This window comes from Salvia hispanica, chromosome 3 (genome assembly GCF_023119035.1).
Source record: "Salvia hispanica cultivar TCC Black 2014 chromosome 3, UniMelb_Shisp_WGS_1.0, whole genome shotgun sequence".
In the NCBI taxonomy this organism is placed as follows: Eukaryota; Viridiplantae; Streptophyta; class Magnoliopsida; order Lamiales; family Lamiaceae; genus Salvia; species Salvia hispanica.
The window spans coordinates 13,505,685-13,528,008 of NC_062967.1; the positions used below are offsets into that span (position 1 = coordinate 13,505,685).

At 35.3% G+C, this 22,324-nt stretch overlaps 4 protein-coding genes across 5 annotated transcripts; 2 read left to right on the plus strand and 2 right to left on the minus strand.

The window, feature by feature from the left end:
- Positions 1–3,301: 3,301 nt before the first annotated feature.
- LOC125211863 lies at positions 3,302–7,073 on the plus strand. Of its 2 annotated transcripts, none has more exons than XM_048111811.1 (5): positions 3,302–3,502; positions 4,959–5,243; positions 5,411–5,507; positions 6,050–6,143; positions 6,815–7,073. In XM_048111811.1, the coding sequence occupies exons 1-5, from the start codon at positions 3,479–3,481 to the stop codon at positions 6,891–6,893; spliced, it is 579 nt and encodes a 192-aa protein (XP_047967768.1). In that variant the 5' UTR covers positions 3,302–3,478; the 3' UTR covers positions 6,894–7,073. The 2 variants fall into 2 exon arrangements, with proteins under 2 accessions (XP_047967768.1, XP_047967767.1); XM_048111810.1 differs by lacking the exon at positions 3,302–3,502 and adding an exon at positions 4,453–4,519.
- Positions 7,074–7,503: 430 nt separating this feature from the next.
- LOC125216010 (ras-related protein RABH1e) lies at positions 7,504–9,709 on the minus strand. The gene is made up of 6 exons (XM_048117610.1): positions 9,426–9,709; positions 9,015–9,085; positions 8,731–8,819; positions 8,251–8,362; positions 7,942–8,032; positions 7,504–7,822 (listed from the first exon to the last, which is right to left on the minus strand). Exons 1-6 carry the CDS (start codon positions 9,540–9,542, stop codon positions 7,679–7,681), a joined length of 624 nt encoding a protein of 207 aa, XP_047973567.1. The 5' UTR covers positions 9,543–9,709; the 3' UTR covers positions 7,504–7,678.
- Positions 9,710–10,401: 692 nt separating this feature from the next.
- On the minus strand, positions 10,402–13,948 carry LOC125210879 (UDP-N-acetylglucosamine transporter ROCK1). Its single transcript, XM_048110498.1, has 7 exons — positions 13,745–13,948; positions 12,633–12,681; positions 12,324–12,550; positions 11,800–11,998; positions 11,577–11,720; positions 11,146–11,220; positions 10,402–10,835 (listed from the first exon to the last, which is right to left on the minus strand). Exons 1-7 carry the CDS (start codon positions 13,894–13,896, stop codon positions 10,674–10,676), a joined length of 1,008 nt encoding a protein of 335 aa, XP_047966455.1. The 5' UTR covers positions 13,897–13,948; the 3' UTR covers positions 10,402–10,673.
- Positions 13,949–16,221: 2,273 nt separating this feature from the next.
- LOC125215617 (asparagine synthetase [glutamine-hydrolyzing] 2) lies at positions 16,222–20,865 on the plus strand. Its single transcript, XM_048117088.1, has 14 exons — positions 16,222–16,450; positions 16,964–17,102; positions 17,233–17,328; positions 17,468–17,609; positions 17,861–17,956; positions 18,406–18,506; positions 18,865–19,023; positions 19,246–19,326; positions 19,450–19,671; positions 19,787–19,921; positions 20,007–20,087; positions 20,174–20,260; positions 20,350–20,457; positions 20,526–20,865. Exons 1-14 carry the CDS (start codon positions 16,371–16,373, stop codon positions 20,691–20,693), a joined length of 1,695 nt encoding a protein of 564 aa, XP_047973045.1. The 5' UTR covers positions 16,222–16,370; the 3' UTR covers positions 20,694–20,865.
- Positions 20,866–22,324: the final 1,459 nt, after the last annotated feature.

Below are 22,324 nucleotides of genomic sequence, written 5' to 3' on the forward strand. Positions count from 1 at the left end.
GTCATAGCTAATCAACAAATTTCTAAATACATTTTGATTTATGTTTGTCTGGGTTAATCTGATCCACGTAAATTATCAGCCCATTTATAATGATACTACAATGCAAGATAAATTGGCCCAGGAAGTTATTGAATAAATAACAAATTTCAACAAAGTTTATCACATATAGATCAACAATGCAAGATAATTTGGCCCAAGAAGCTAATGAAAATATTACAAATCTCAAGTTCAAGAAGTATTAAAAATATTTATTTTAAATAAAATAATTATGACAATAGCATAATATTATGTGAATTACAACATGACACCGTCGATAAAAATAAAAAATGATGATCAAATAGGTTATTTGATTAACTATTTTCTTATATGTGAGAAATAATGAACAAAATTAAATACTAAGATGACAATACGTGCATAAACTAGAGTAAGTACAATATAGATTTGATCTCTACATATTTTTCCTTACTAAAAAAATTATTTAACGATACCAACATTAGTTAAAGGACAAATTGAGCATGTAATTTCACATGACATGCAATAATCACATGAAACATGCATAAAAAACAAAGGAAAAGTTAGAAAGTCCCTTTATGGTTAGGGTTAATTGGGTTGTATTTGGTCAATGAGTTGTCTTTCTATTTTGGTGTATTTGCTAATTTGCTTTGTTGTTTGGTGCATGTGTTTACATTGACATATCAATGCCAAACACATACCAAAGGTCCATGCCTAGTTGAATAATTCTTGAATAAATGTATATTAGACTTGTCCACATCTAGATAGTAGCTCATAATATATATTAGGGATAGTTTAGATTGAAGTCATTGTAACTTAGCTAATATTATTGGATTAATCTTATGTATATTTCACAATATCGTGTAACATAGTAACAAATAATATCTCATATCTAAATTAGAAAATCTGAAATTATATATTAGTCTCATAGCTTACCTTCTATCATCAAAGGATTTTAAATTGAAACCTCATAAATTTCTATATGTTCAAATAAAAAAAACTTATAACCTTAAGTTGAGTTAGTGAATAGGAGTACAAAATTATTTTGCTAAAAGAATGAAAAGGTTAGGTATAAATGATTAGTCTCATAGGTTGGCTAATTATAATTATGATGATAATTAAGAATGCATGAATGATGAGTACCTTTCTCGCCACCTCTATTTGAGGGCTTTGTTTGCTATAATCACATTATAACACCCACACACACTAACTTTTGTTGGAGAAAGCTCATCATAAACTTTTTGAAACGTAATTAAAATATAAAACCCAAATAAATTTAACTAATACAAGCTCACATCTTTGTTAATTTAAAACAATAGCAGTTATTAAAGGTGATTAATTTTTCTCTTCTTCCTAGTGAGCCTATTTAACGTCTAATTATTTGGCATTGATCCTGTTATAAAGAGTATAATTTCAAATTTTCAAAATAAGTTGTGAAAATGAAGAAAGCTACATATAGGAATATGGTTTCTATTAGAAGCGACAAAATATAAATAGTAAAACTTGTGAGTTCGTATCAATTTGATGATTTGATAACAACACCAATTATTGAAAGAGAAATCGTTGAAATAGTTGAGATCCCGTGACTCGACTCTTTGACAATTATAATTTCAAAATTTCTTTGTCCATTCATAGTCAATCTCCATTTTTTTCGTTTTGGGTAGTCTAAAAAATTCAAAAGTTAATATTAATGTCCATAATCATAAGTGTATTTTTTCATTTTGGGTTATTCATACAAATTAGTCATTTTCTACTTTTGATAAGTTTATTTCTCAGATGAGACGAGTCCATTACTTTGTAATAACACAATAATAATAAAAAAAATCTATCTTTCTTCTACTTTATGAATTTTAAACTGAAACATATGCGATTCACTATCACGACTATTTGTAATAGATGTGGGAGTGGACTTTTTTAATACTCATGGACTGACGGTGCGATCGGTCGACCCTCGACCGTCGACCGGCCTACTTCCGTCATTGATTGCATGGGATTTGATTGGACCAGAACAATGGTACTATAAAGGTAAATTTCCAGTTCACATGCTGCTATATGCCATCCACATTAATCCAATTCCACAATTGACTAATGTAGTACAATCATGTTAAAAATATAACAGTGCACTTATTCATGAATATAAGTACTTCTTTCATTTCACTTATTTCATTCTCTTTACCCTTTCTTGGATTGAGGGAAATACAAGGAAAATACCCCTCTCTTTATTTAGAAATTTACGACGCATTAACTTTAAATTAAAATAATATTTAATATTAGTGGAAATGGCTTAGCTGGTGTACTAAAATGAAGGCACGAAAAAATTTGAAATGCAACCCACATTAATTATTTGGCTCTTGAGGATAAAATTTTGTGCTCCGAGAGTTGACTACTCGATAAATTTTATATAATATACTTTGATTTAGGGCTATTATCAATTGCTAATTTTCTTAAGTCGCAGAGTATAACTCATAAACGTAGTGTATTAAAAATGTCAATACATAATTTTGTTGACATTACAATATATTGTGTTGATATTATGTGTTGATATTTTAATGTCATTGCGGTAATATTTTTAATAGATTGCGTTAAAGAGTTAGCAAAATCAGCAACTTAAAAAGTTAACAATATAACACACCCACTTGATCCATATAAAATCTGTATAAAGGAATATTTTCAAGATTATATAAAACTTATCACCAAAGGAACTACAAAGATAAATGAAAGGAAAAGTCAAAGAGAGCAATGAGAAAAGAGAGAAATAAGAATAAATAGAAATAGTTGAATTTGTCAATGAGACTTAAAAGAGGTGAAATAGGAAATACGTATAGGAGTACCAAAAAGTAAAAGTATATCTCAAATGAATTAAAATGTTAGTCTAGAGCCATTGCAATTTATTTTCATAAAGTATTGTAAATATGCATCTTACATTCACCACGTACCAAATGTGCAGTTGGGTTTCATTTTTACCAATGGAATTTTAAATTCTATTTCTATTTTACTTTACTAATTTTATAGTGCAGTTGGGTTTCATTTTTACCAATGGAATTTTAAATTCTATTTCTATTTTACTTTATCAATTTTATAGTAAAACTCGTAACGTTCTACTAATTTTTCGTGGACGGATATAGATTTTTTTTGTTATCGAAGTGCAAATGTAAACGGTCATATACACCATTATCAAGGGCATATGCGTCCAAAACAAAATATTTATATAAAAAAAAAAGATAAAAAGCAGAAAATGTTTGTCGTGATCAGTAGCTTACCTGGCATTTCGGCTCTTTCCAAACACCAAGAACACACACACACACACATTTATATCTGTATCTATATATATATATACAGACGGTTGCTGAGATATAGATGCATACATGCAAAACAGCTTGAATATGATTCCTTCAACAGACCGCACACAGAAAGTTTAAGCTCTCTCTGACTTCTGAATCTCATCTCTCTTTCTCGCGCTTCTGCAATGGCGGTCAATTCCTGCGAGGAGGTGAGATTTGAATCTCTTTTAGCATCCGCATTTCCGTTCTACTTCAGATTGAGCTGCATTTCCGTCCGATTTTGCGGCGTTTAGTTTAAGCATTTCGAATTCGAAGTTGTGCTTGTGATTCAGTTTTTTTTTCTGATTTCCTGAGTGCGATTAACTTGATTGTAAGCTACTTAGCTCTAGATGTATTTACGAATGCTGATTGTTTTCCTTGGAGATTTGGCGCAATTGATTCTAAATGTTTATAGTTTCGCTGTTTTCGTTTGATTTTCTGAGGCTGAGGATTTGCCGTTGACTCGGATTGATAGACATAAGATTGAGCACAGAAGATAACTTCGCGATGCAGTTTTTAATCTGGATTGATTTTTCAGAGCTCTACGCCGCTTCTCTGTTTTTGTTTTTTATGATTTTTTTTTTTAACATTTGAATGGAGCGAGTTTGGAAATCACAATCTATTTTGACTGTGGTAAAACTTGCAATTGGCAAAGTGCAATGAATGCCATCGGGAAATAGGACAAAAAAGTAATAGGATGAGCTTTTATTTTTTGGCTGGAGCAGACGCAGCCAAAGAGGTTATGCTTGGCCACAATTAACCACTCTTTAAATATCGTTATCGAATGTTCTGGCTACAGAATGTAAATCCTGTTCCGGTGTGACTTGTTGCTTGCTCATTCTTGTGGCAGTGTGGGTGTATACGTCTCGAGGATTGAATTCTGCACGAGCTGAAATATAATTGATGTCCTAGTGTTCATGTGTACTTCTGTGCTCCACTGTTGCTATTAACATTTGCTTTGATAATAAGGCGTTTTGTCGCATTAAAATTCATCGTCAAGAAAGAGATATTTTGTCACCTAGAAAATCATCATCGTATAACCATTATTTTTTGTGGTTCAAGAAAATTTCATTCAGTATATATGACTAAGCAAATGCACCATAGAGTATATCACCCAGACATTCTTTCAGATATCTGAGTAAGTGTGGTTGCCAATGAGGCTAAGAGATAATAGCTATGAGCATAGTGTAATGCATCAACTTTCCTAAGCTTTTAGCTTCCATCTTCATAGACATTTTTTAGGATAATTTCTATGCATGCCCTGAAAATTGTTTAGTGTGTGTGTGTGCATTATGCATTACTCGAACTTTGGGTTACGAATTTTTTCCACTCCTCCTGTGCTTTTGTGTTAGCAAGAATGCCCACTGTTCACATTTAATCATGCAAAACTTGGATAAGAAATAGATGCAAACTTCATTTTAAATTTATGTACTGTGGCATAAATGACCACCCTCAACTTTCATTGGATTCACTTATTCCTTTTCTTAATGTTGTTAATATTTTTGATTATGTCGTTTTCTCTTTTCCTTTCTGATATCATATTGATGAGGTTCTTGGCTCTTTACTTCTGCATTCTACTCTTTGAGTTGTATGATATGAGAATGACATCGACTACTGCTTTCCCAGTGCCAAAATGTCCACAGTGTTGTTGTTTTGGACGATGGAGGCTCCACTGACCAGCAGTATGAGCCATCCTCAAAAATAAACTTTTCAGAAGCGCCTAAAGTGATGCAAAGTCAGCTGTTTTTAAATTCTAAACCTGGTTTGCACAACCATACCAACCTACAGGTGGATGAAGTGAACAATTATGCACCATGTGTCTTGGATATAGATATTGAGAAAGGAATGGCAGAAAGTATCAAGTCCGACGACAAAACTGTTGGTAATTTAAAGTCTGATGATTCTTTACCGGTACGTCTCTTTGTTCCTGTTGCTTATGCTTTTATGGCTGTATGTCCTTGGAAATGTTACTTAATAAGAAAAGTGGTTTTATGCTCTCACTGATGATGGTGTTTAACTATGATACCACTGGATCCTGCCATTCTTTGACTAGAAGTAAACAACTGATTGTTATGCAGAAGGCATTACCTAGAGATATCTGCTTACATATGGGAGGGAAATTCATGCAGCTCTTGATGAACCATGGAATTGAGTTACCCAAGTTCACTTCAAGAGGTAGTTGAGCAGTGAAGCCCTATCCATTTATGCACTCTTGTGATGATTATTATATTGCAATCTGGATCTTTTCGTAGCACTGAGGTTACACATGTAGGCAATGAAACTTCCGCACTATTTCTCTAACAAGCCAGATGTCAAATACACACCATTTGTTAAATCTGTTTACTTATCCTCCAGACGAGTGCCTGTTTACTAATAACGCAAATCAGAAGAAATGTACTTATGTAATTAAAACAAATTGACCCCTGCACACACACAAATGCATAGCTTTAGAGTAGTTGTGGTAATTGTGATCATAGCAAATGCAAACTCACTCTAAATTACACAAAATTTAGAACTCATGTGATTAAAATGTGATAGTATTCATTACACAGTCATGCTAGTTCCACATTTTTACTTTCTTCTGTCATTTTAAGAGTAACTATGTTTGTACACGTAATTTGATTTGAGCTTAATCATACTATCTTGCTTCTTCATCTAGTATTTTCCATAATATGACTTGTGCTCTAAGGTTAACAATTTAACATTCCTTATGGCAGAAAGAGTCTACGATATAGCTTCTAGCAGGTCAAGGAAATACAAGCGATCTCAATCATTCAACTCAAGAAGAGTACTTCTCCTGTTCTCAGTCATGTAAGCTCAAAGCATATACTGTACTTTGGTTATTGAAGAGGCTAATTTTAATTTATGCAAGATTGAAAAATTTCTTTTGTTATCGGGAGAGTAAGAGTAAGAGTAAGTGTGACGATGGAGACAAAGCATTGGGCAAAGAGTCTTCAATAAACTAGGATATGAAACTGTGCCTATATTTTTTTTCAAGTTTCAACCAATTTAGTGTGCTTAATAAATTTTTGATGTTTTTTGACTTCTTATCAATAAAACCAATATCCAGCAGCTCCCTCTTGACAGGGTCAATCGCATATATTTGTCACTCGTGAATGCTTTAGCTTCTGAAACCTAGCACAGTTAGTGCTGTGTCATATACACATCAAAGAACTGTAGGAATTAGATTAAGAAAATGTGTAACTAGATAGAAAAATCTTTGATTTCAATGGTTGAATTATAGTCTGCATATCTTTGATTGTCAATGGGCTATGCCATTTTTAAGCCTACCAAAGCATACACCTGTGCTCGCCCGAATAGGGAGCAAGTAAGATGATTGCAACTTATCTCGGAGTCTTGTTGCGCTCTCAATGCGTGCTTCTATAAACTAGTGCTTTCTCTTCTGTTTATAATCTTTTTTTTTTATCATGATTCTTAAAATTCTTATGCGAAATCCAACAGCTGTTTTCTTTTTTGTCCAGGTCTAGCGTGGGAACGATCATTCTAATTTATCTGACGCTGAGAGTGAGGCTAATCAGTGACGGATATGGCAATGCATGAATGTTTTCTGCCAAATTTTTGCAATCCTTTGTGAAAGGATCTCTTTATAAACAGTAGCTTTCTTTTCTCTACATCGTGCTGATTATTTTCGATTCTTGGTCCTGCTTTGTAAGTTTTTCATTAGTGTACATATTAGACGACCTGAAACTGCACTTCAGTCAACATATCCCCGTTCAATCTTCTCCTGTATGCAAAAATCCAGTCTCTAGTGATAATTCCATGCAAGTTTTGCAATATTAACTTATTACTATTAGATAAAGAATAAACCAAGAATCTGTTCTAATAGAATCGTTAAAAAAGTTTTCATTATGTATTTTTGGAATGGGGAGGCCGGAGGCAAGGCTAGTGACTGGAGTGAAGTCGTACTAGAAGGTGCAATTGGATCATATACTTTTCAGGGAGAGCTAACTTGTCGGGTGGTTAAACTTGTAGATGGAAGTCGTCTTTCGTTTTCAGACGTGAAGTTAGACCAAGCTCATGAGCTTATTACGTTAAGTCGGAACAAGTTGATGAGATCCCCTCTATTACGTCCCCATGTCACCCGTGTTTCAGAAATTACAAAGCATTGGTCATGGCCACAAACAATAGTAAGATTTTCCCACAAACAAAGTTAAATTCGAAGAGAGAGAGAGAGAAGAATAAATACATGCACTAGTTCAAGAGTACAATAACCAAAATTCTAAGCGAAGCAGTCTACATCCCCAACCAGAACAAAGAGATTTAAGCATGTAATCCAAAAAATGTTAATGTTGTTTGCTTCTCCCCTGCTCCCGTCTCACCTAATTCTAGCACGCACAGCCGCCTCCTTGCTGCTGTGACTGGGAAGAATTTGCATTAGACTTCAAGTTCACGTCGACCATGTCCTCCTTGTTTGTTGACGAAAGCGTCTCCATCCCTGGCAACGCAGATGCTATTTTCCGAAACAGTGGCTGCATTTTCAGTACCCAATCAGGATTCACACCAGGTATACACTAGTATATCTTTTCTTAAGCAATAACGTTGAGTGACTTTTTGAAGCAACAAGTAGTAGCATGGAAGAAGATCTTACCTTTATATTGAAACCAGCTTTTGCACTAGTTTCCAAGAACATGATACCGATTTCACGAGCCTTGTTATCTCCTTCTTCGATGGAAACTTGTCTGCAAGGGAAATCACAAGCAATATCATCATATAAATGATCGTATTTTAGTCACTGAAATTGCCAGAATCAGAAACATTGCAAATTATTTCTCATAGATGATACATAAAAATTCTTTTTTTTGGAGTAAACGAACAGTTTTTCGCAGAATAGGGGAGTAATGAATCTAAACACATCAGAAACTTGAGAGACACCATATAGAAAGAGGGGAAATCTCACCTTTTGTCAACAAGATCAGTTTTGTTTCCTACAAGAACAATAATAACATCACCACCACGTTCGGTTCTCACTTCTTCAATCCACTTTGTAGTGTTTATAAACGACTGGCGATCTGCAAGTGAGAAACCAAACCAGAGAATAACTGAAACTCACAAATTTTACGTCGTGAAGCAACCTAAGGTACACGCTTGATAATCTAAGCCGATACACCATCAAAGTTTATGATGATACATAACTATAGTAATAGGACATAAAACTGACTTGAACCAATAGCATTCTAAACAAACTTTATTAGTTAGGGTTTATAATTCATTAGTTCATCCTGTGATGAAAGAAACATAATCCTACTCTGAAAATCCAAATAGAATCTTAATGAGGTTCTTTCAACAAAAATGAGATGGACAAGTCTATATGCAAATCTAAATAGAAAAGGAATTCAAGATTAATAGCAGAGGAGCCTCTTCAACGCTAGTTACTTACTGGCAACGTCGTAGACCACCACTGCCACTGAAGAATCTCGGATGTAGCTCGGGATAAGACTTCTAAATCTTTCTTGTCCAGCAGTATCCCTGTAATCACCATCATTTTAGCATTATAAACAAGATAGATATGGTGAGATCATAATATTAAACTCTGAATTCAATAATTTAGGACTATACAACATCACAACTTGATTTAATCAACAAATTGGAGTAAATTCACACATCATTTAAAACAGACTGCACCGCGATACATAGCACTAACTGAAAAACAAAAATATTTACCAAAGTTGCAAGCGAACTGTTCGATCTTCAAGATACATAGTCTTTGACAAGAAATCGATGCCTATAGTGGCCTGCATAACCAAAACAAAAGGAACGAAAAAACAAAATCACATTCCAGAGTCAATAAATCATCATATTCTGCAATTACAAACGCTAATATCCTCCAACGACGATCATCACTCATAAATCCGCACAGCTACTAAATATCGACAAAATCACAATCAACAGTTAAGAAATCATCAGCATCTTCTGCAATTACAAATGCTAATATCCTCCAACGACGATATCGCATCACTCATAAATCCGCACAGCTACTCAATATCGAAATTCGATAACAGAGAATTCATGAAACGATGAAATTGAGGACTAATAATTGAAAACATAATCGGAGAAATACACAGAAAACGATACCTGATAGGTGGTGTCGAATTTGTCGTACATGAAACGGGTGATGATGCTAGTTTTTCCGACGGATTGATCGCCGATGAACACCAGTTTGTACTTGGCTAACGGTGACACCACCGCCATTGGAGAAGCAACGACGATGCCAAAGATCGGATCTAAATCTGGCAATCGGAGAGGTTGGAGAAATTTATGGAAAATATTGAAGAAAGAGAGAGGGTTTGGGGCGAAGAAAATGAAAACGAATCGTAGACATGTAGGAAAGGTTTGGGAATTTTGCAGTTATAAGTCATGCAATGCACTCACACTCAACTCACGTGGATTGCGACTCAGCTCAAATCACTAACTTAACCACTTTGAGTGTTATTCAATATACAATTTTAATTTTATGTAATCTTATTCAATTATACATACATGCATATACAAATATGGGTGAGTTAAAATAAATTTTATTTGAATTATGAGAACCTGAAAATATTTCGATAGAATGTATAAAATAACTACGTAAATATTAAAATTAGTCTTATTTCATGAGAGATGCATCTACCAGAGATCTTCATTTTATAGTAAAAAACCTTTCATTTGAACGTCTCCCTAAACCTTAACTCTACTGTTTGATAAGAATATGCTGCGGACACATGTGGGATATTCGTATACACAAATTCGGCCCAATCCGAACTACAACAAGAAAGACTTCTTCATTCAGTGACGGACACACTTGAGGGTGGCGATGTGCTAAGGCCGGCCCATCCTCTTTATTTTTTCTTTTTTCTATTGTTGAATTCGCCAAAATTTTCTTCAAAGTTATCTTTAGCCTTTACTGAATTAATGTTATTGAAGAAATTGATACAGATTTGAACAATAAGGTGGGAGAGAAGAAATTTGGAAAATGTTCAGCTTGAAATTCCACTCTATCTCATTCTACTATGTTTCCAAAGTAGAGCTGAAAAAAGTGACAGCTATTCAAGAGAATATGAAGTCAGAATTGATGAATATAAAGAAACTACTTCTCATAAATTTTCTCCTTTAACAGATACACATAAAAATCAGTAGGTACACCAGACAATATTAGTACACACATAACACATGCCCTATTCAGTATATTGTCCTATGAGTAAATGAGCAAGCTCCTCGAAAACGTGAGCGATATTCCTCGCTGCACTGATGCCTGGCATCCATTCATGAGATCGAACGAGCCAACGAGGTATAGTTGCCTGTTCCCTGACTCTCCTAATGTTATAGAGTCTGCTGTGGAGCTTATGACTCTTTCTTTTTGACACGGTATGGGTACTTTTGGTATATCGATATGCTAGTGGCAACCAATGGGAGAGCCACAAGACAGAATGGGGACGGGGGTATACCATCAAAGACAAATTGAAGCAGAGCCGTGACAAGAAGCGCGGAAACAATGACAAAACCCTGCATGCATATAGAGTTTACAAAATATCAGTAAAAGATAATGTTATCCAAATTAATGATTGTGGATAGACAAAGACTATTCAAGTGTGAATACTAGCATCCATTTGTGTGATTAATGTGAAGCCTAAAACAATGTTTTGAATCCGAAAAGATATTAAAATCGAGATGGTCCAGGCCTTCAGTATCCGAAATCCACTATAATCAAATCAGCGTAAAGACGGGACTATGCATCTTACAGTAATAAAATATTTAGAATGCTGGAAAATTAGGGCCTAAATTTTGGCTAAACATAAATTTCTCTTTAACTCACCTTCCGAACGCCACCAGCATACGTTGTCAGAAGACCGACAAGAATTCCACCGACAGCATTGAGTATGACAGGAATCTGAACAAGAAGACATATTGAAACTTTAAAGCACGAAAATGCTAAAAATCTCATAAAATCATTGAAATTTAACCTAATAAACATGACTATATTTGATGAGGCATTAAGCATTATTGTATTTTAGCAAACAAATGGGGCATTTCTAACATGTGAAAGCACTTATATGCAGCACTCTATGGAGCATCTATTACAGTGCTGAATATAGTAATTATCATTGCACTTCAATTATCAGAAGCAGAAATAAATATTAGTTTTGACAAGCTGAGGCGATCACTCATGGCCTGTGCATCTAGTGATAGATATAAAAACCAAGGCTGTATTAGATGACCAACGAGCTACAATGATAAAGGATTTACCCATGTCCATGTAGTCCACCCATGAAAGAAGCCAAGCTCTCTGATAGCCAAACCATCTGGAGACTTGTAAGCACTGGCTAGTAAGCAAAGGCTCCCAATTATGGACATCTCCACAGTCATCAAGTAAGATGCGTGTTTCTTAACCTGTACCAGAAAAGATGGACATGAGAAAGGCAAATTCAATAAGATATAGAACTTTAGAAACACAAAGGCATTTGATTACTTGAGAAGCCCACTGACACAGTGCAGAGGCCAGGCCAGAGAGTACAGAAGCCACCAGCACGGGAACAATTCCATAGAATAATATTTCATCAGGGTTCTTAGCACTAGATGCTTTACTAGATCCTTCGCCGACGCTTAGAAGGACAGCAGCAATGATCAATATAAATAGAGCCCCAATTTGTTGAATGGACTGCTTCTGTCTGTCAGATTACCAAACAAAAGAAATTAGAGCTCTAAGCTTTAACTCACAAGAATATCACTTGTTTGACTTATGATAAAGAGTCAACCCTAAAGCAGAGGTCACACTTATGTATGTCTAAGTTAACTTAGAAGGGGCATAAAATTGCATTTCAGAGTACAGCAATGCCGTTCAGTCTGAGCAACTACAATCTTTATTACCAGTTATAAAAGTACGAAAATTTGGGAGGTTGGTAACTTCTAACTGTACGAGATACTATTTCAATGGAGAAAGAACTATAGCCTACACAGGTTTTAGATATACGGCTTATCCGAATAGGGGAGTACCTTAATATCATATAAGTGAAAAATGCTGTGAAAAAGAGTTTTGTCTGGTTCAGCATTGAGAATGTGAGTGAATCAAGATTTTTATATGAGATCTGCAGCAAGCTGTTTTGCAGGGCATAGATGGCTGCTGGTAGTCCTGAAGCAGTTAAAGAGCCAACCAAAGTCCATTCTTTGAATACCTTTCTCAGACTTCCATCTTTTGCCAAAAGAAACAGGGCACAAATCACCTATCACACCGCCAAATGCAACTCAATAAGAGCCATAGATCGTGAGAAACGGGTTATATGGAATGCTGGGAGCGAAAGTTACCTTTACCAACTCACATGCTAAAACTGACGAAGTCACAATAACTTCCCGGCTGCACCAAGAAGAAAACATGAATGAGCGTTAAGTTGCAGACCTATTTATTTCTATATGCAACAGTTTCAGGCTTTCAGCTTTCACGAACACTAAATATATAGCTCAGTTTACTAGTAATAACCACATGAGACGGCTCTAATAAACGATACCCTTTCAAATCCAAATTAGAACACCCACCATGACACCGTCTACAGACGATTTCAATCAAAGAGCCATAAACCAACAAACAAAAGGAAGGGAACGTTGCAATCCAGCTTATACTGTAAAGAATAACTAATTTTAAAGCAGAAATCACACTCTGTTTGCAGTCTCATAACTCATAAGCGAGTTGTTACAATCACAAATTGAATAAGAAGAGGGACGCCACGTAAGAGTGAGCTGGGAACGAGTGCCACGTCAGTTGAGATAACGGAAGACAACTGGATAATCTTATCTAACAACCAAGAGAGAGAAATAGGAGAGAGGCGCTTGTGAGCAGGATATAAAGGAGAGAATGGAACAACACGTCCTCGTGTTAAACTTTGGGCGTTTTTTATGAAATTGGTTTGTTGCTTCTCTGTTTGATTGCTGAGCTGATTTAGTATTTGAATGAGCTTAGAATTGTGTGAGTTGTGAGTTGCACAGATAATGTTCAATGAAAGGGTGGTCGAGAGTGCAACACGAATTAATAGCTCCTGTGACTAATCTTGAATATCCATGAAACTCATCTCCACCAATTAAACTGAAAAAGCAAAGTTTGGCCAACCATTCTGAATTCCTTCCCCAAACCACAAGCAAACACATTGCCCCTCCAAACATAATCTCACATGCACCAATCATATGAAACAGATATATTTATTCAGAACCTTTAATATCACCACAATAACAACATTCACCTCATCATATCATCAAATTTCATCCAATTTCAAACAGACACCCTAACTGATGGAGCAATTCACCTTTTATCACAAAATGTTGATCACTCCTAATAATCATCAAAATTAGCAACAATGAGGCGACTACGACAACCACGCACGCATTCACTAAACAAAGCACTGGTAAAAAGCAATAATTAATCAAACCTGGTGAAACGTTTGGAGATGAGAGGCTGAGCACCGTACTGCATCGTTAGCAGCAAGGAAAAGAGCCAGACCTTTGAGGTGGCATTGGGATTGGGGTTGAGATTGGGATTGATCGGGGCGGGCTTCTTCGTCTGGAGCTTACCGATCGCCATTGATGCGGCGATCGGAGATCCGAGGCGTCGAAGAGAGCAAAAGAAAAATAAATTATGCCTAAATTGGAAGCTTTTTTCATTCTTTGGGGATATGTGAAGACGGTCGTTTTTGGCTGCCACGACGTCGTACAGGCCGTTAATAGTCAAAATATTTGTTGAAAATTAATTCTATATTAGCACATCAAATTATGAAAAGATATTGTTTCTATCTTTTGATCATTTTTAGCATTAATATATATGAATAAGATGGAAACATGATTATATGATATTATATGAAAAGATTTAGTACGAATTTGGAGGGGTACTGTTTGTATCTAGAATTTCTGTGGTGCAATAAATAATTACATACTACCTCCGTCCTCCAAATATTGACAGACTTTGATCCGACACGGGCTTTAAGAAATGTAATGAAAAGTGAGTTGAAAAAGTTGGTGGTATGTGGGTCTTACTTTTAAAGTATATTAGTTTTATAATAAAATGTGAGTAGGAATGAGTTAGTGGAAAATGATAAAAAGTGAAGTGTGTCAAACTTTCAAGGACGGACCGAAATGATAAATTGTGTCAAAATTTCAAGGACGGAGGTAGTAATATATTACTCCCTCCGTTCCATAGTAATAGAGTAATTTTGTCATTTTGGTACGTTCTATAGTAATAGAGTTATTTCCCTTTTTAGTAAAAGTCAACACATTTTTCCACACCTACTTTACTCTCTCTTACTTTTTTCTCTCTTCATCTTTTTACCTTTTTCATTAATCTTCATGCTGAAAAGAAACGCCTCCATTACTATGAAACGGAGGGAGTATTAATCTCAAATTAATTGAAATGGAGTGGACGACTTTAAGATCACAATAGTCTATACTTTTTATAATTTTTTTTCTCTTATTATATATCTATATCTATTTCTCTCATAACTCTCCCTTTATTAAACTTTTTTTGTTGTGAATATTGAACAATGAAATATCCAACAATGAGAAAAAAAATAAGAATATTCGATAATGAACTATGAATATAAGTAGATAATGAGGATTTTATTTTTCACCAAACAATATTTTAAATTGTTCTTAATATTTTTTATATTTTACTAGTTTTGCATTAAGATTCGTATTGATCACTGTCAATGTCATTTTCTTGAACGGAAAGAATATACTCCCTTTGTCCGCCATTAGGAATCTCATTCCAAGGCCGCACGGGTTTTAAAAAATGTTAAGAAAAGTGGGTAGAAAAAAGTTAGTGGAATAGTGGTTCCACTTGTATATACTACTAGTTTTAAATGAAATGTGAGTGAAATGAGTTATGTGAAGGTGAGACCCTATTACCATTTATAGTAAAAGTGAACCAGGACTCCTATTTGCGGACGGACTAAAATGGAAAAACGGGACTCTTATTCGCAGACGGAGACGGAGGGAGTATATTATGAAAAATTCTACCCCTTTATTTTTGAAAATGTGATTTATTCTTTTTATATTATGTGGTTCGCAAGCTGGCCAATACTTACCTGGAATCCTATATAACGAGACTTAACAATACACAGATATCAAGTTAATTTCAAACTGAAAATGAATTTTAAAATAACCAAATGGCAAATATGACACCATAAAATAATATGCCGTTCAATGCTAGCCTTTATTATGGTTTTACATTTGCTTAAGTGGAATCTCCTTACTTCAATTGGCCATACAAGCGTAACAATAATATAAATATACACAACGGATTTCAGTATAATAGTAGTTGAAAAAAAATTTGATTTTGATAATGCTAATTTCCTTGCAAATTTCTTTTAATCTTTTGCCGATATTACGTTTTAAATATAAAAATATATTGTAATCAAACTATTGATTTATTTTGTTTTGCAACTAATCAAAATTTTGGCGCTATATTATCGACAACTTAATTATATTACCCTATCGAATATTAACCAAAACGATGTAGTAATATTTAGTTACAATGAGATACTAAATGATAAAAAATGAAAAATGAGATGGAAGTAAGTACAATATTTAATTTAGTAGAATATGATGTTGTTTCAGTACCTACAGTTTGACGTCCGATAGTGTCACTTTATCGGAATTCAAAAATATTGATTAATTACAAAGTCAGAATAAATCACTAATTAAGTAATTTGGGTAAATTAGTTCATCCACAAAATTAGTTCAAATTCCATATTTGTCAAAGGGGGGAATAGGCCCCACAGAAATTGAATCTTCATAAATTAAACGTGATCAAACCCTAATTAAATCAAGGAATCTTTAGGAATCCGTTTGAGATGAACGGTCGAGATCATCCCATACTCTGCATAAAATGGACAGTGGTCTCAGCTAGTCAGCCTCCATTTCTAACCGCTGCTGCCTCGCGCTTTCTCTGTTATCTCTCTCTCTATCTTTGAGCCTCCTTTTCAAAGAGGAGGCATCGGCAAGCAGATACACTACATACATATATAGAGGAAGAGAAGCAGCTTACAGCAAACACGCGCAACTATGTGTGGAATTCTAGCTGTGTTTGGCGTTGCTGACAACTCCCAGAAGAAACGCTCCAGGATTATTGAGCTGTCGTCAAGGTATAATTTCTGTTTCATTTTATGTTTTGTGTAGGTTGTGTGGAGATGGATATGTCTCATTGCATTGTGAATGTTTTATTTTAGTGAATGAGTTTGTTTTATTTAGTTTATTGGTTGATTGATTTGATTGTATCTTCGCTCCGCCGGAGCCTAGTTGTTGTGCGAAATGTGGTATAATTCAATGCTAATTCATGATTCTATGTAGCTGTATTGATTCAAGATTGAATTTTGATTATAGGGAAATGAAATTATAGCTAGTCTCTGATGGATTGTGAAAATTCTACAAACTGAGCATGTGATAATTGCAAGTAGAATTCAGATTCACATGTATACAATTGTTTCCATCGCATATTTACAAAATTAGTAATGATAATTGATGACACTTCATCCCTTTTCACTCTGGTAATTTAACTGCTAAAGAGCTGAATATCATCGTGACCTGTTCGAAAACAGTAAATTCAATTCATTCGGACGTTCCTAACGAGTCTTGTTATTTGGTTTTGCTTACTTTAGGTTGCGACACAGAGGACCTGATTGGAGTGGGTTGCACCACCATAAGGATTGTTATCTTGCTCATCAGCGTTTAGCTATTGTTGATCCTGCCTCCGGGGATCAACCTCTGTACAACGAAGACAAAACAATTGTCGTGGCGGTAGGTGAAACACTGTATATAAACATGACATCTCTAGAAGTTGATTACCAAACTCTGCAGTAGTTTCTCTTAGCTTCTTTTGTTAAAATTTAACTGTGTTCTTTCCCCATATCTCTCCTTGTGATATTAGGTTAATGGAGAAATATACAACCATAAAGAACTAAGGGAGAAACTGAAGTCTCATCAATTCAGAACTGGTAGTGATTGTGAAGTTATAGCCCATTTAGTAAGTACCTAAACTTTGCACTGTCCTATATGTTAACCACTGTCTCATAGTAATATATATGCTGCATATTCCCCCTGGAATTTCATAATTTTAAAAGTTACACGGTTGCACAGACTGACACTTCTCACTGTTAATCCAGTATGAAGACTATGGAGAAGACTTTGTGAATATGTTAGATGGAATGTTTTCTTTTGTGCTTCTTGACACACGTGATAACAGTTTTATTGCTGCTCGGGATGCCATTGGTATTACACCACTCTATTATGGCTGGGGTCTTGACGGTATATGGCTTTTTCCCTTGTATTATTGTTTATGGCATGTCTGCTCACCAGAGTCTTCAGGGAATATTTCAAAATTTAATAGGTGTTGTATGATAGGATGCTTAGTTATTGTTCTGGAGAGGCAAAAAGCCTTCTTTTTGGTATTTCCCCTTATTTCCTGTATCAATTGATCCTGTCCCCTAGCATAACACCCTTGATGTAAAATTAATATTATGTCTTTTTTCTGCCCTTAACTGCTGAGTATTCTACAGGATCTACTTGGTTTGCTTCAGAAATGAAAGCTATAAGTGATGATTGTGAGCGGTTCATGACTTTTCCTCCTGGACATGTATACTCAAGCAAAACTGGTAAGTATTTTGGAATTTGTGGTGTACGAATCCAATTAAGTTGATGGTATCCGATTTTCTGTAATCGTATTGCACTTGTTTTCAGTCTTGCCTGTGCAACAGTCATTGTTGGTGAAACATATGAAGAGTTAAAGATCCATCCTGTTACTGTATTATTCCTCGAAATTATCATTTAGTTGATAGTACTGAACATTATTGAGGGTACTATGAAACTGAATCAATCCATCCATCTTGTCTATTTTGCGATATGTACTAGTAAAGAAATCATCCTATATTTTGTCTGTATGGTACTTCCTCATAAGATGATATATAATGGATAGCTTGCTGCTACTATCCGATTTTGTGGGAGTGAGTTGGGGTTTTTTCGCAATTTTTATATGTTAAGATGTTGGGAGCTTGCAAGATCTAACGGCTAGCAGATTAAATTAGACATTAAATGATTATTGCAGGAGGGGTACAAAGATGGTACAACCCACCATGGTGGAACCCAGCGTCCCCCATACCTTCAGGACCTTATGATCCCCTTGTACTGCGACAGGCCTTTGAGAAGGTTAGTATTTTCTTCTTGAGGTTATTGAGGCATCTTCTTCCAAATCTTAGCCCTTATTGACTAGTCAATATCTCTTTCACGCCCCTATATTGTGTTCCAGCTTCTCCATCCCTGTCCATTTGTTGACACCCTGTTTCTCTACCTTTGCATTAACCGAGTCAGTGATTTGTAACACTGAACCTTGAACATTTCTAGAACCTTTTATCAGCTCATGGTAGTGAGGAACCTATGAGATTCTTTTACGCAGGAGTTACGTTTTTCAAGTCATTGCAGACTCTTGATACTGCTTTCCTTCACTGTTTGTTTGTTTTTCTAAAATGAAAAAAATACTAATGATTTATTGACTTTACTATTGCAGGCTGTTATCAAGAGACTTATGACGGATGTACCATTTGGTGTTCTTCTATCTGGTGGACTTGACTCATCTCTTGTTGCTTCGGTTGCTTCCCGCTATTTGGCAGATTCAGCAGCCGCACAATGGGGGTCACAATTGCATACATTTTGTGTGGGGTTAAAGGTGATAACAATCTCTTATGATCTTTTCAATATCTTGTGACATGGAAAATAAGGATGGGAATCTATGATATTATGAACTGGTCAATGTATACACATGACTCCTTGCCTCTCTGAGCTCAAGCACAGATTGTGTTTTTCGTCTTTAAGGATTCAATTATTTCCGTTTCATTCAAGTCAATCCTTGTTTGTTTCTACTGATGACAAGCATCAATATCCTTGACAGGGTTCTCCTGATTTGGGAGCTGCCAGAGAAGTGGCAGATTACCTTGGTACTCGTCACCATGAGTTCCATTTCACAGTGCAGGTAATTATTTCACTACGTATGGATTTATTTACATAATATCGTTCCAATTTCAGGATGGATGATTCTTATATTCCATTTTATTTGTTTATTCAATTAAAATTTTAACTTTTATTGCCAAATTAGGAAGGAATAGATGCATTAGAGGAGGTCATATATCATATTGAGACCTATGATGTAACTACAATCAGGGCCAGTACGCCAATGTTTCTCATGTCTCGGAAAATCAAATCACTGGGAGTAAAGATGGTACTTTCCGGTGAAGGATCTGATGAAATATTTGGAGGTTATCTGTATTTTCACAAGGCGCCCAACAAGGAGGAGCTTCACCATGAAACATGTAGAAAGGTATAAACATGTGATGTATTTTATGTTTATGTTCATAAATTGTTTTGGGAGTTTCGGGATATCCTCATGCTTCACACTTTAAGAAAAAACAATGATGTTCTGCTTTACTATGCAGATCAAAGCTCTTCATCTTTATGACTGTTTGAGAGCTAACAAATCAACTTCCGCATGGGGTGTTGAAGCTCGTGTTCCCTTCTTAGACAAGGAATTCATCAATGTTGCAATGGGTATCGATCCAGAATGGAAAATGGTGAGATGGGATCCGGTGATCCCTTTCTGTTTCACGCGTGATTCTCTGCATTGAATCTGAAGAGTTTAGCTCTCCTTTTTTGCAGATAAGACCCGATCTTGGAAGAATTGAGAAGTGGGTTCTACGCAATGCATTTGATGATGAGCAGAGTCCATATTTGCCAAAGGTCTGCATCTATTCTTTTATAAAACAGTGAAAACATTCCGACACACGGTGATTGGTTAGAAGCTCACTCCTTTTGTGGGTTTTCAGCACATTTTGTACAGACAGAAAGAACAGTTCAGCGATGGCGTTGGATACAGCTGGATTGATGGTCTGAAAGACCATGCTGACCAACAGGTACGAAACTGCCTCTCCCGTTGTGATAATACCGTTTCTGCTGCAGTTTCGATGTTAAACTTAAACATATCTGGACAACTCTGGAACAGGTTACAGACTCGATGCTAGACAAAGCTAGTTTCGTCTACCCTGAGAATACTCCAACTACAAAAGAGGCATACCTTTACAGGACTATCTTCGAGCGCTTCTTCCCTAAGGTCAGTCACTTATTTTCTGTCAGTCGTTGTCTTCTTTGTGTCCGAGACTGACTCATCGTTTTGAACAGAACTCTGCGAGATCTACTGTGCCAGGTGGTCCAAGCGTGGCGTGCAGCACTGCAAAGGCTGTGGAGTGGGATGCAGCATGGTCCAAGAATCTGGACCCCTCCGGTCGAGCAGCCCTCGGTGTCCACGCCTCTGCATACGACAGCAACGGGAAGACAGCTGCTCAGTAAAAACACCATTCACTACTGCCTGTTTATGCTCCATCTGTTTGTGGACTATATCTTGTCTATTGTTATCACTATTAAGTAATGCATGCTACTACTATCTAAATAAGTTTTCTTTGACAGTTCTATCCATGTCTGTGTATGACAAAATTAATAAATTGGCAGTGTTCATTTTGTACTTCTATTTATCTTATGTCTAGATGAGTTTTTCATAATTAGCAGCTCTTCAATTGAATTAAAAAATTATGAATATATTTATGTAATATGTGAATAATATATAGCATTAAACTTAAAATGCGGCAAGAAATATGTTATTTCATTATGTTTATTTTCTCCTCATTTTCCTTATCCTTATCAACTTTTGTAATTATAAGTTTAATTTGATATCGTAATAAGCCTATCTTACAATTTTAAAAGCTTATCATGATACATATTTTTACATTTTTCATAATTTTAATCGAGTACCACAAAGACTTTGAAGTTTTAGTATATGAATATGTGGCGTTCTTTGAAATTAGTATAACCATATTTCTGAAAAAAAAAGGAATATACAATGGACCAGTTTTAAGAGGTAAAATAGTTAGAATTTTGAAATTTTAACCAACCAAGATGATTTAAGCCTGAAGACTGAAGTCCAACTTAGTTGATTAAACGTTTATCCTCCGACCAACAAGTTAGGCAACTATTATCGATCTATTTTTAAAGAAAATAACAAGATTACAAGTATTTTAGGGGTAACTGCTTTTAAAGTTAACAATTTTCCATGAATTCCGGTTTTTCCCACGAACTTTAAAAAGTTCATGTAATGTCACGAACTTTATTGTCGGTTGCCATTTTCTCATGTCAGGTTTTCCGGTCTGATTCAAACTGTTCGTTTCCTATTAAGACAATGTCCAAATTCTTTTATCTTACTATCGTTATCTTCGTATTTTTAAAGAAAATAACAAGATTACAAGTATTTTAGGGGTAACTGCTTTTAAAGTTAACAACTTTCCATGAATTCCGATTTTTCCCACGAACTTTAAAAAGTTCATGTAACGTCACGAACTTTATTGTCGGTTACCATTTTCTCATGTCAGGTTTTCCGGTCTGATTCAAACTGTTCGTTTCCTATTAAGACAATGTCCAAATTCTTTTATCTTACTATCGTTATCTTCGTATTTTTAAAGAAAATAACAAGATTACAAGTATTTTAGGGGTAACTGCTTTTAAAGTTAACAACTTTCCATGAATTCTGGTTTTTCCCACGAACTTTAAAAAGTTCATGTAATGTCACGAACTTTATTGTCGGTTGCCATTTTCTCATGTCAGGTTTTCCGGTCTGATTCAAACTGTTCGTTTCCTATTAAGACAATGTCCAAATTCTTTTATCTTACTATCGTTATCTTCGTCTTTGAAATAGCTTCGTGTGGGTACCGTACCTTGTACGCCTCAATCGGAACTTGGATGAAGAAGTTATGGTCATTCGATGAAGGTTGCGACCTATGTGCGACCTTGTACTATCATAATGGCCATAACTTCTTTATCCGAATTCTGATTGAGGCGTACAAGGTACCCACGCGAAGCTATTTCAAAGACGAAGATAACAATAGTAAGATAAAAGAATTTGGACATTGTCTTAATAAGAAACAAACAGT

Excerpts from the sequence above, each read along its gene's own strand:
- LOC125211863 (XM_048111810.1), top strand. The coding sequence starts at position 4,487 with ATGAGGCTAAGAGATAATAGCTATGAGCATAGT. Across the intron at positions 5,244-5,410 it reads AGTCTGATGATTCTTTACCG|AAGGCATTACCTAGAGATAT; the intron begins GTACGTCTCTTT and ends ATTGTTATGCAG. Across the intron at positions 5,508-6,049 it reads ACCCAAGTTCACTTCAAGAG|AAAGAGTCTACGATATAGCT; the intron begins GTAGTTGAGCAG and ends TCCTTATGGCAG.
- LOC125216010 (XM_048117610.1), bottom strand. The coding sequence starts at position 9,542 with ATGGCGGTGGTGTCACCGTTAGCCAAGTACAAACTGGTGTTCATCGGC. Across the intron at positions 9,086-9,425 it reads AATTCGACACCACCTATCAG|GCCACTATAGGCATCGATTT; the intron begins GTATCGTTTTCT and ends TTGGTTATGCAG. Across the intron at positions 7,823-7,941 it reads AAGCTGGTTTCAATATAAAG|CCACTGTTTCGGAAAATAGC; the intron begins GTAAGATCTTCT and ends CTGAAAATGCAG.
- LOC125210879 (XM_048110498.1), bottom strand. The coding sequence starts at position 13,896 with ATGGCGATCGGTAAGCTCCAGACGAAGAAGCCCGCCCCGATCAATCCC. Across the intron at positions 12,682-13,744 it reads ATCTCCAAACGTTTCACCAG|CCGGGAAGTTATTGTGACTT; the intron begins GTTTGATTAATT and ends TTCTTGGTGCAG. Across the intron at positions 12,551-12,632 it reads TAGCATGTGAGTTGGTAAAG|GTGATTTGTGCCCTGTTTCT; the intron begins GTAACTTTCGCT and ends GCGGTGTGATAG.
- LOC125215617 (XM_048117088.1), top strand. The coding sequence starts at position 16,371 with ATGTGTGGAATTCTAGCTGTGTTTGGCGTTGCTGACAACTCCCAGAAG. Across the intron at positions 17,103-17,232 it reads ACAAAACAATTGTCGTGGCG|GTTAATGGAGAAATATACAA; the intron begins GTAGGTGAAACA and ends TTGTGATATTAG. Across the intron at positions 19,327-19,449 it reads AGTTCCATTTCACAGTGCAG|GAAGGAATAGATGCATTAGA; the intron begins GTAATTATTTCA and ends TTGCCAAATTAG.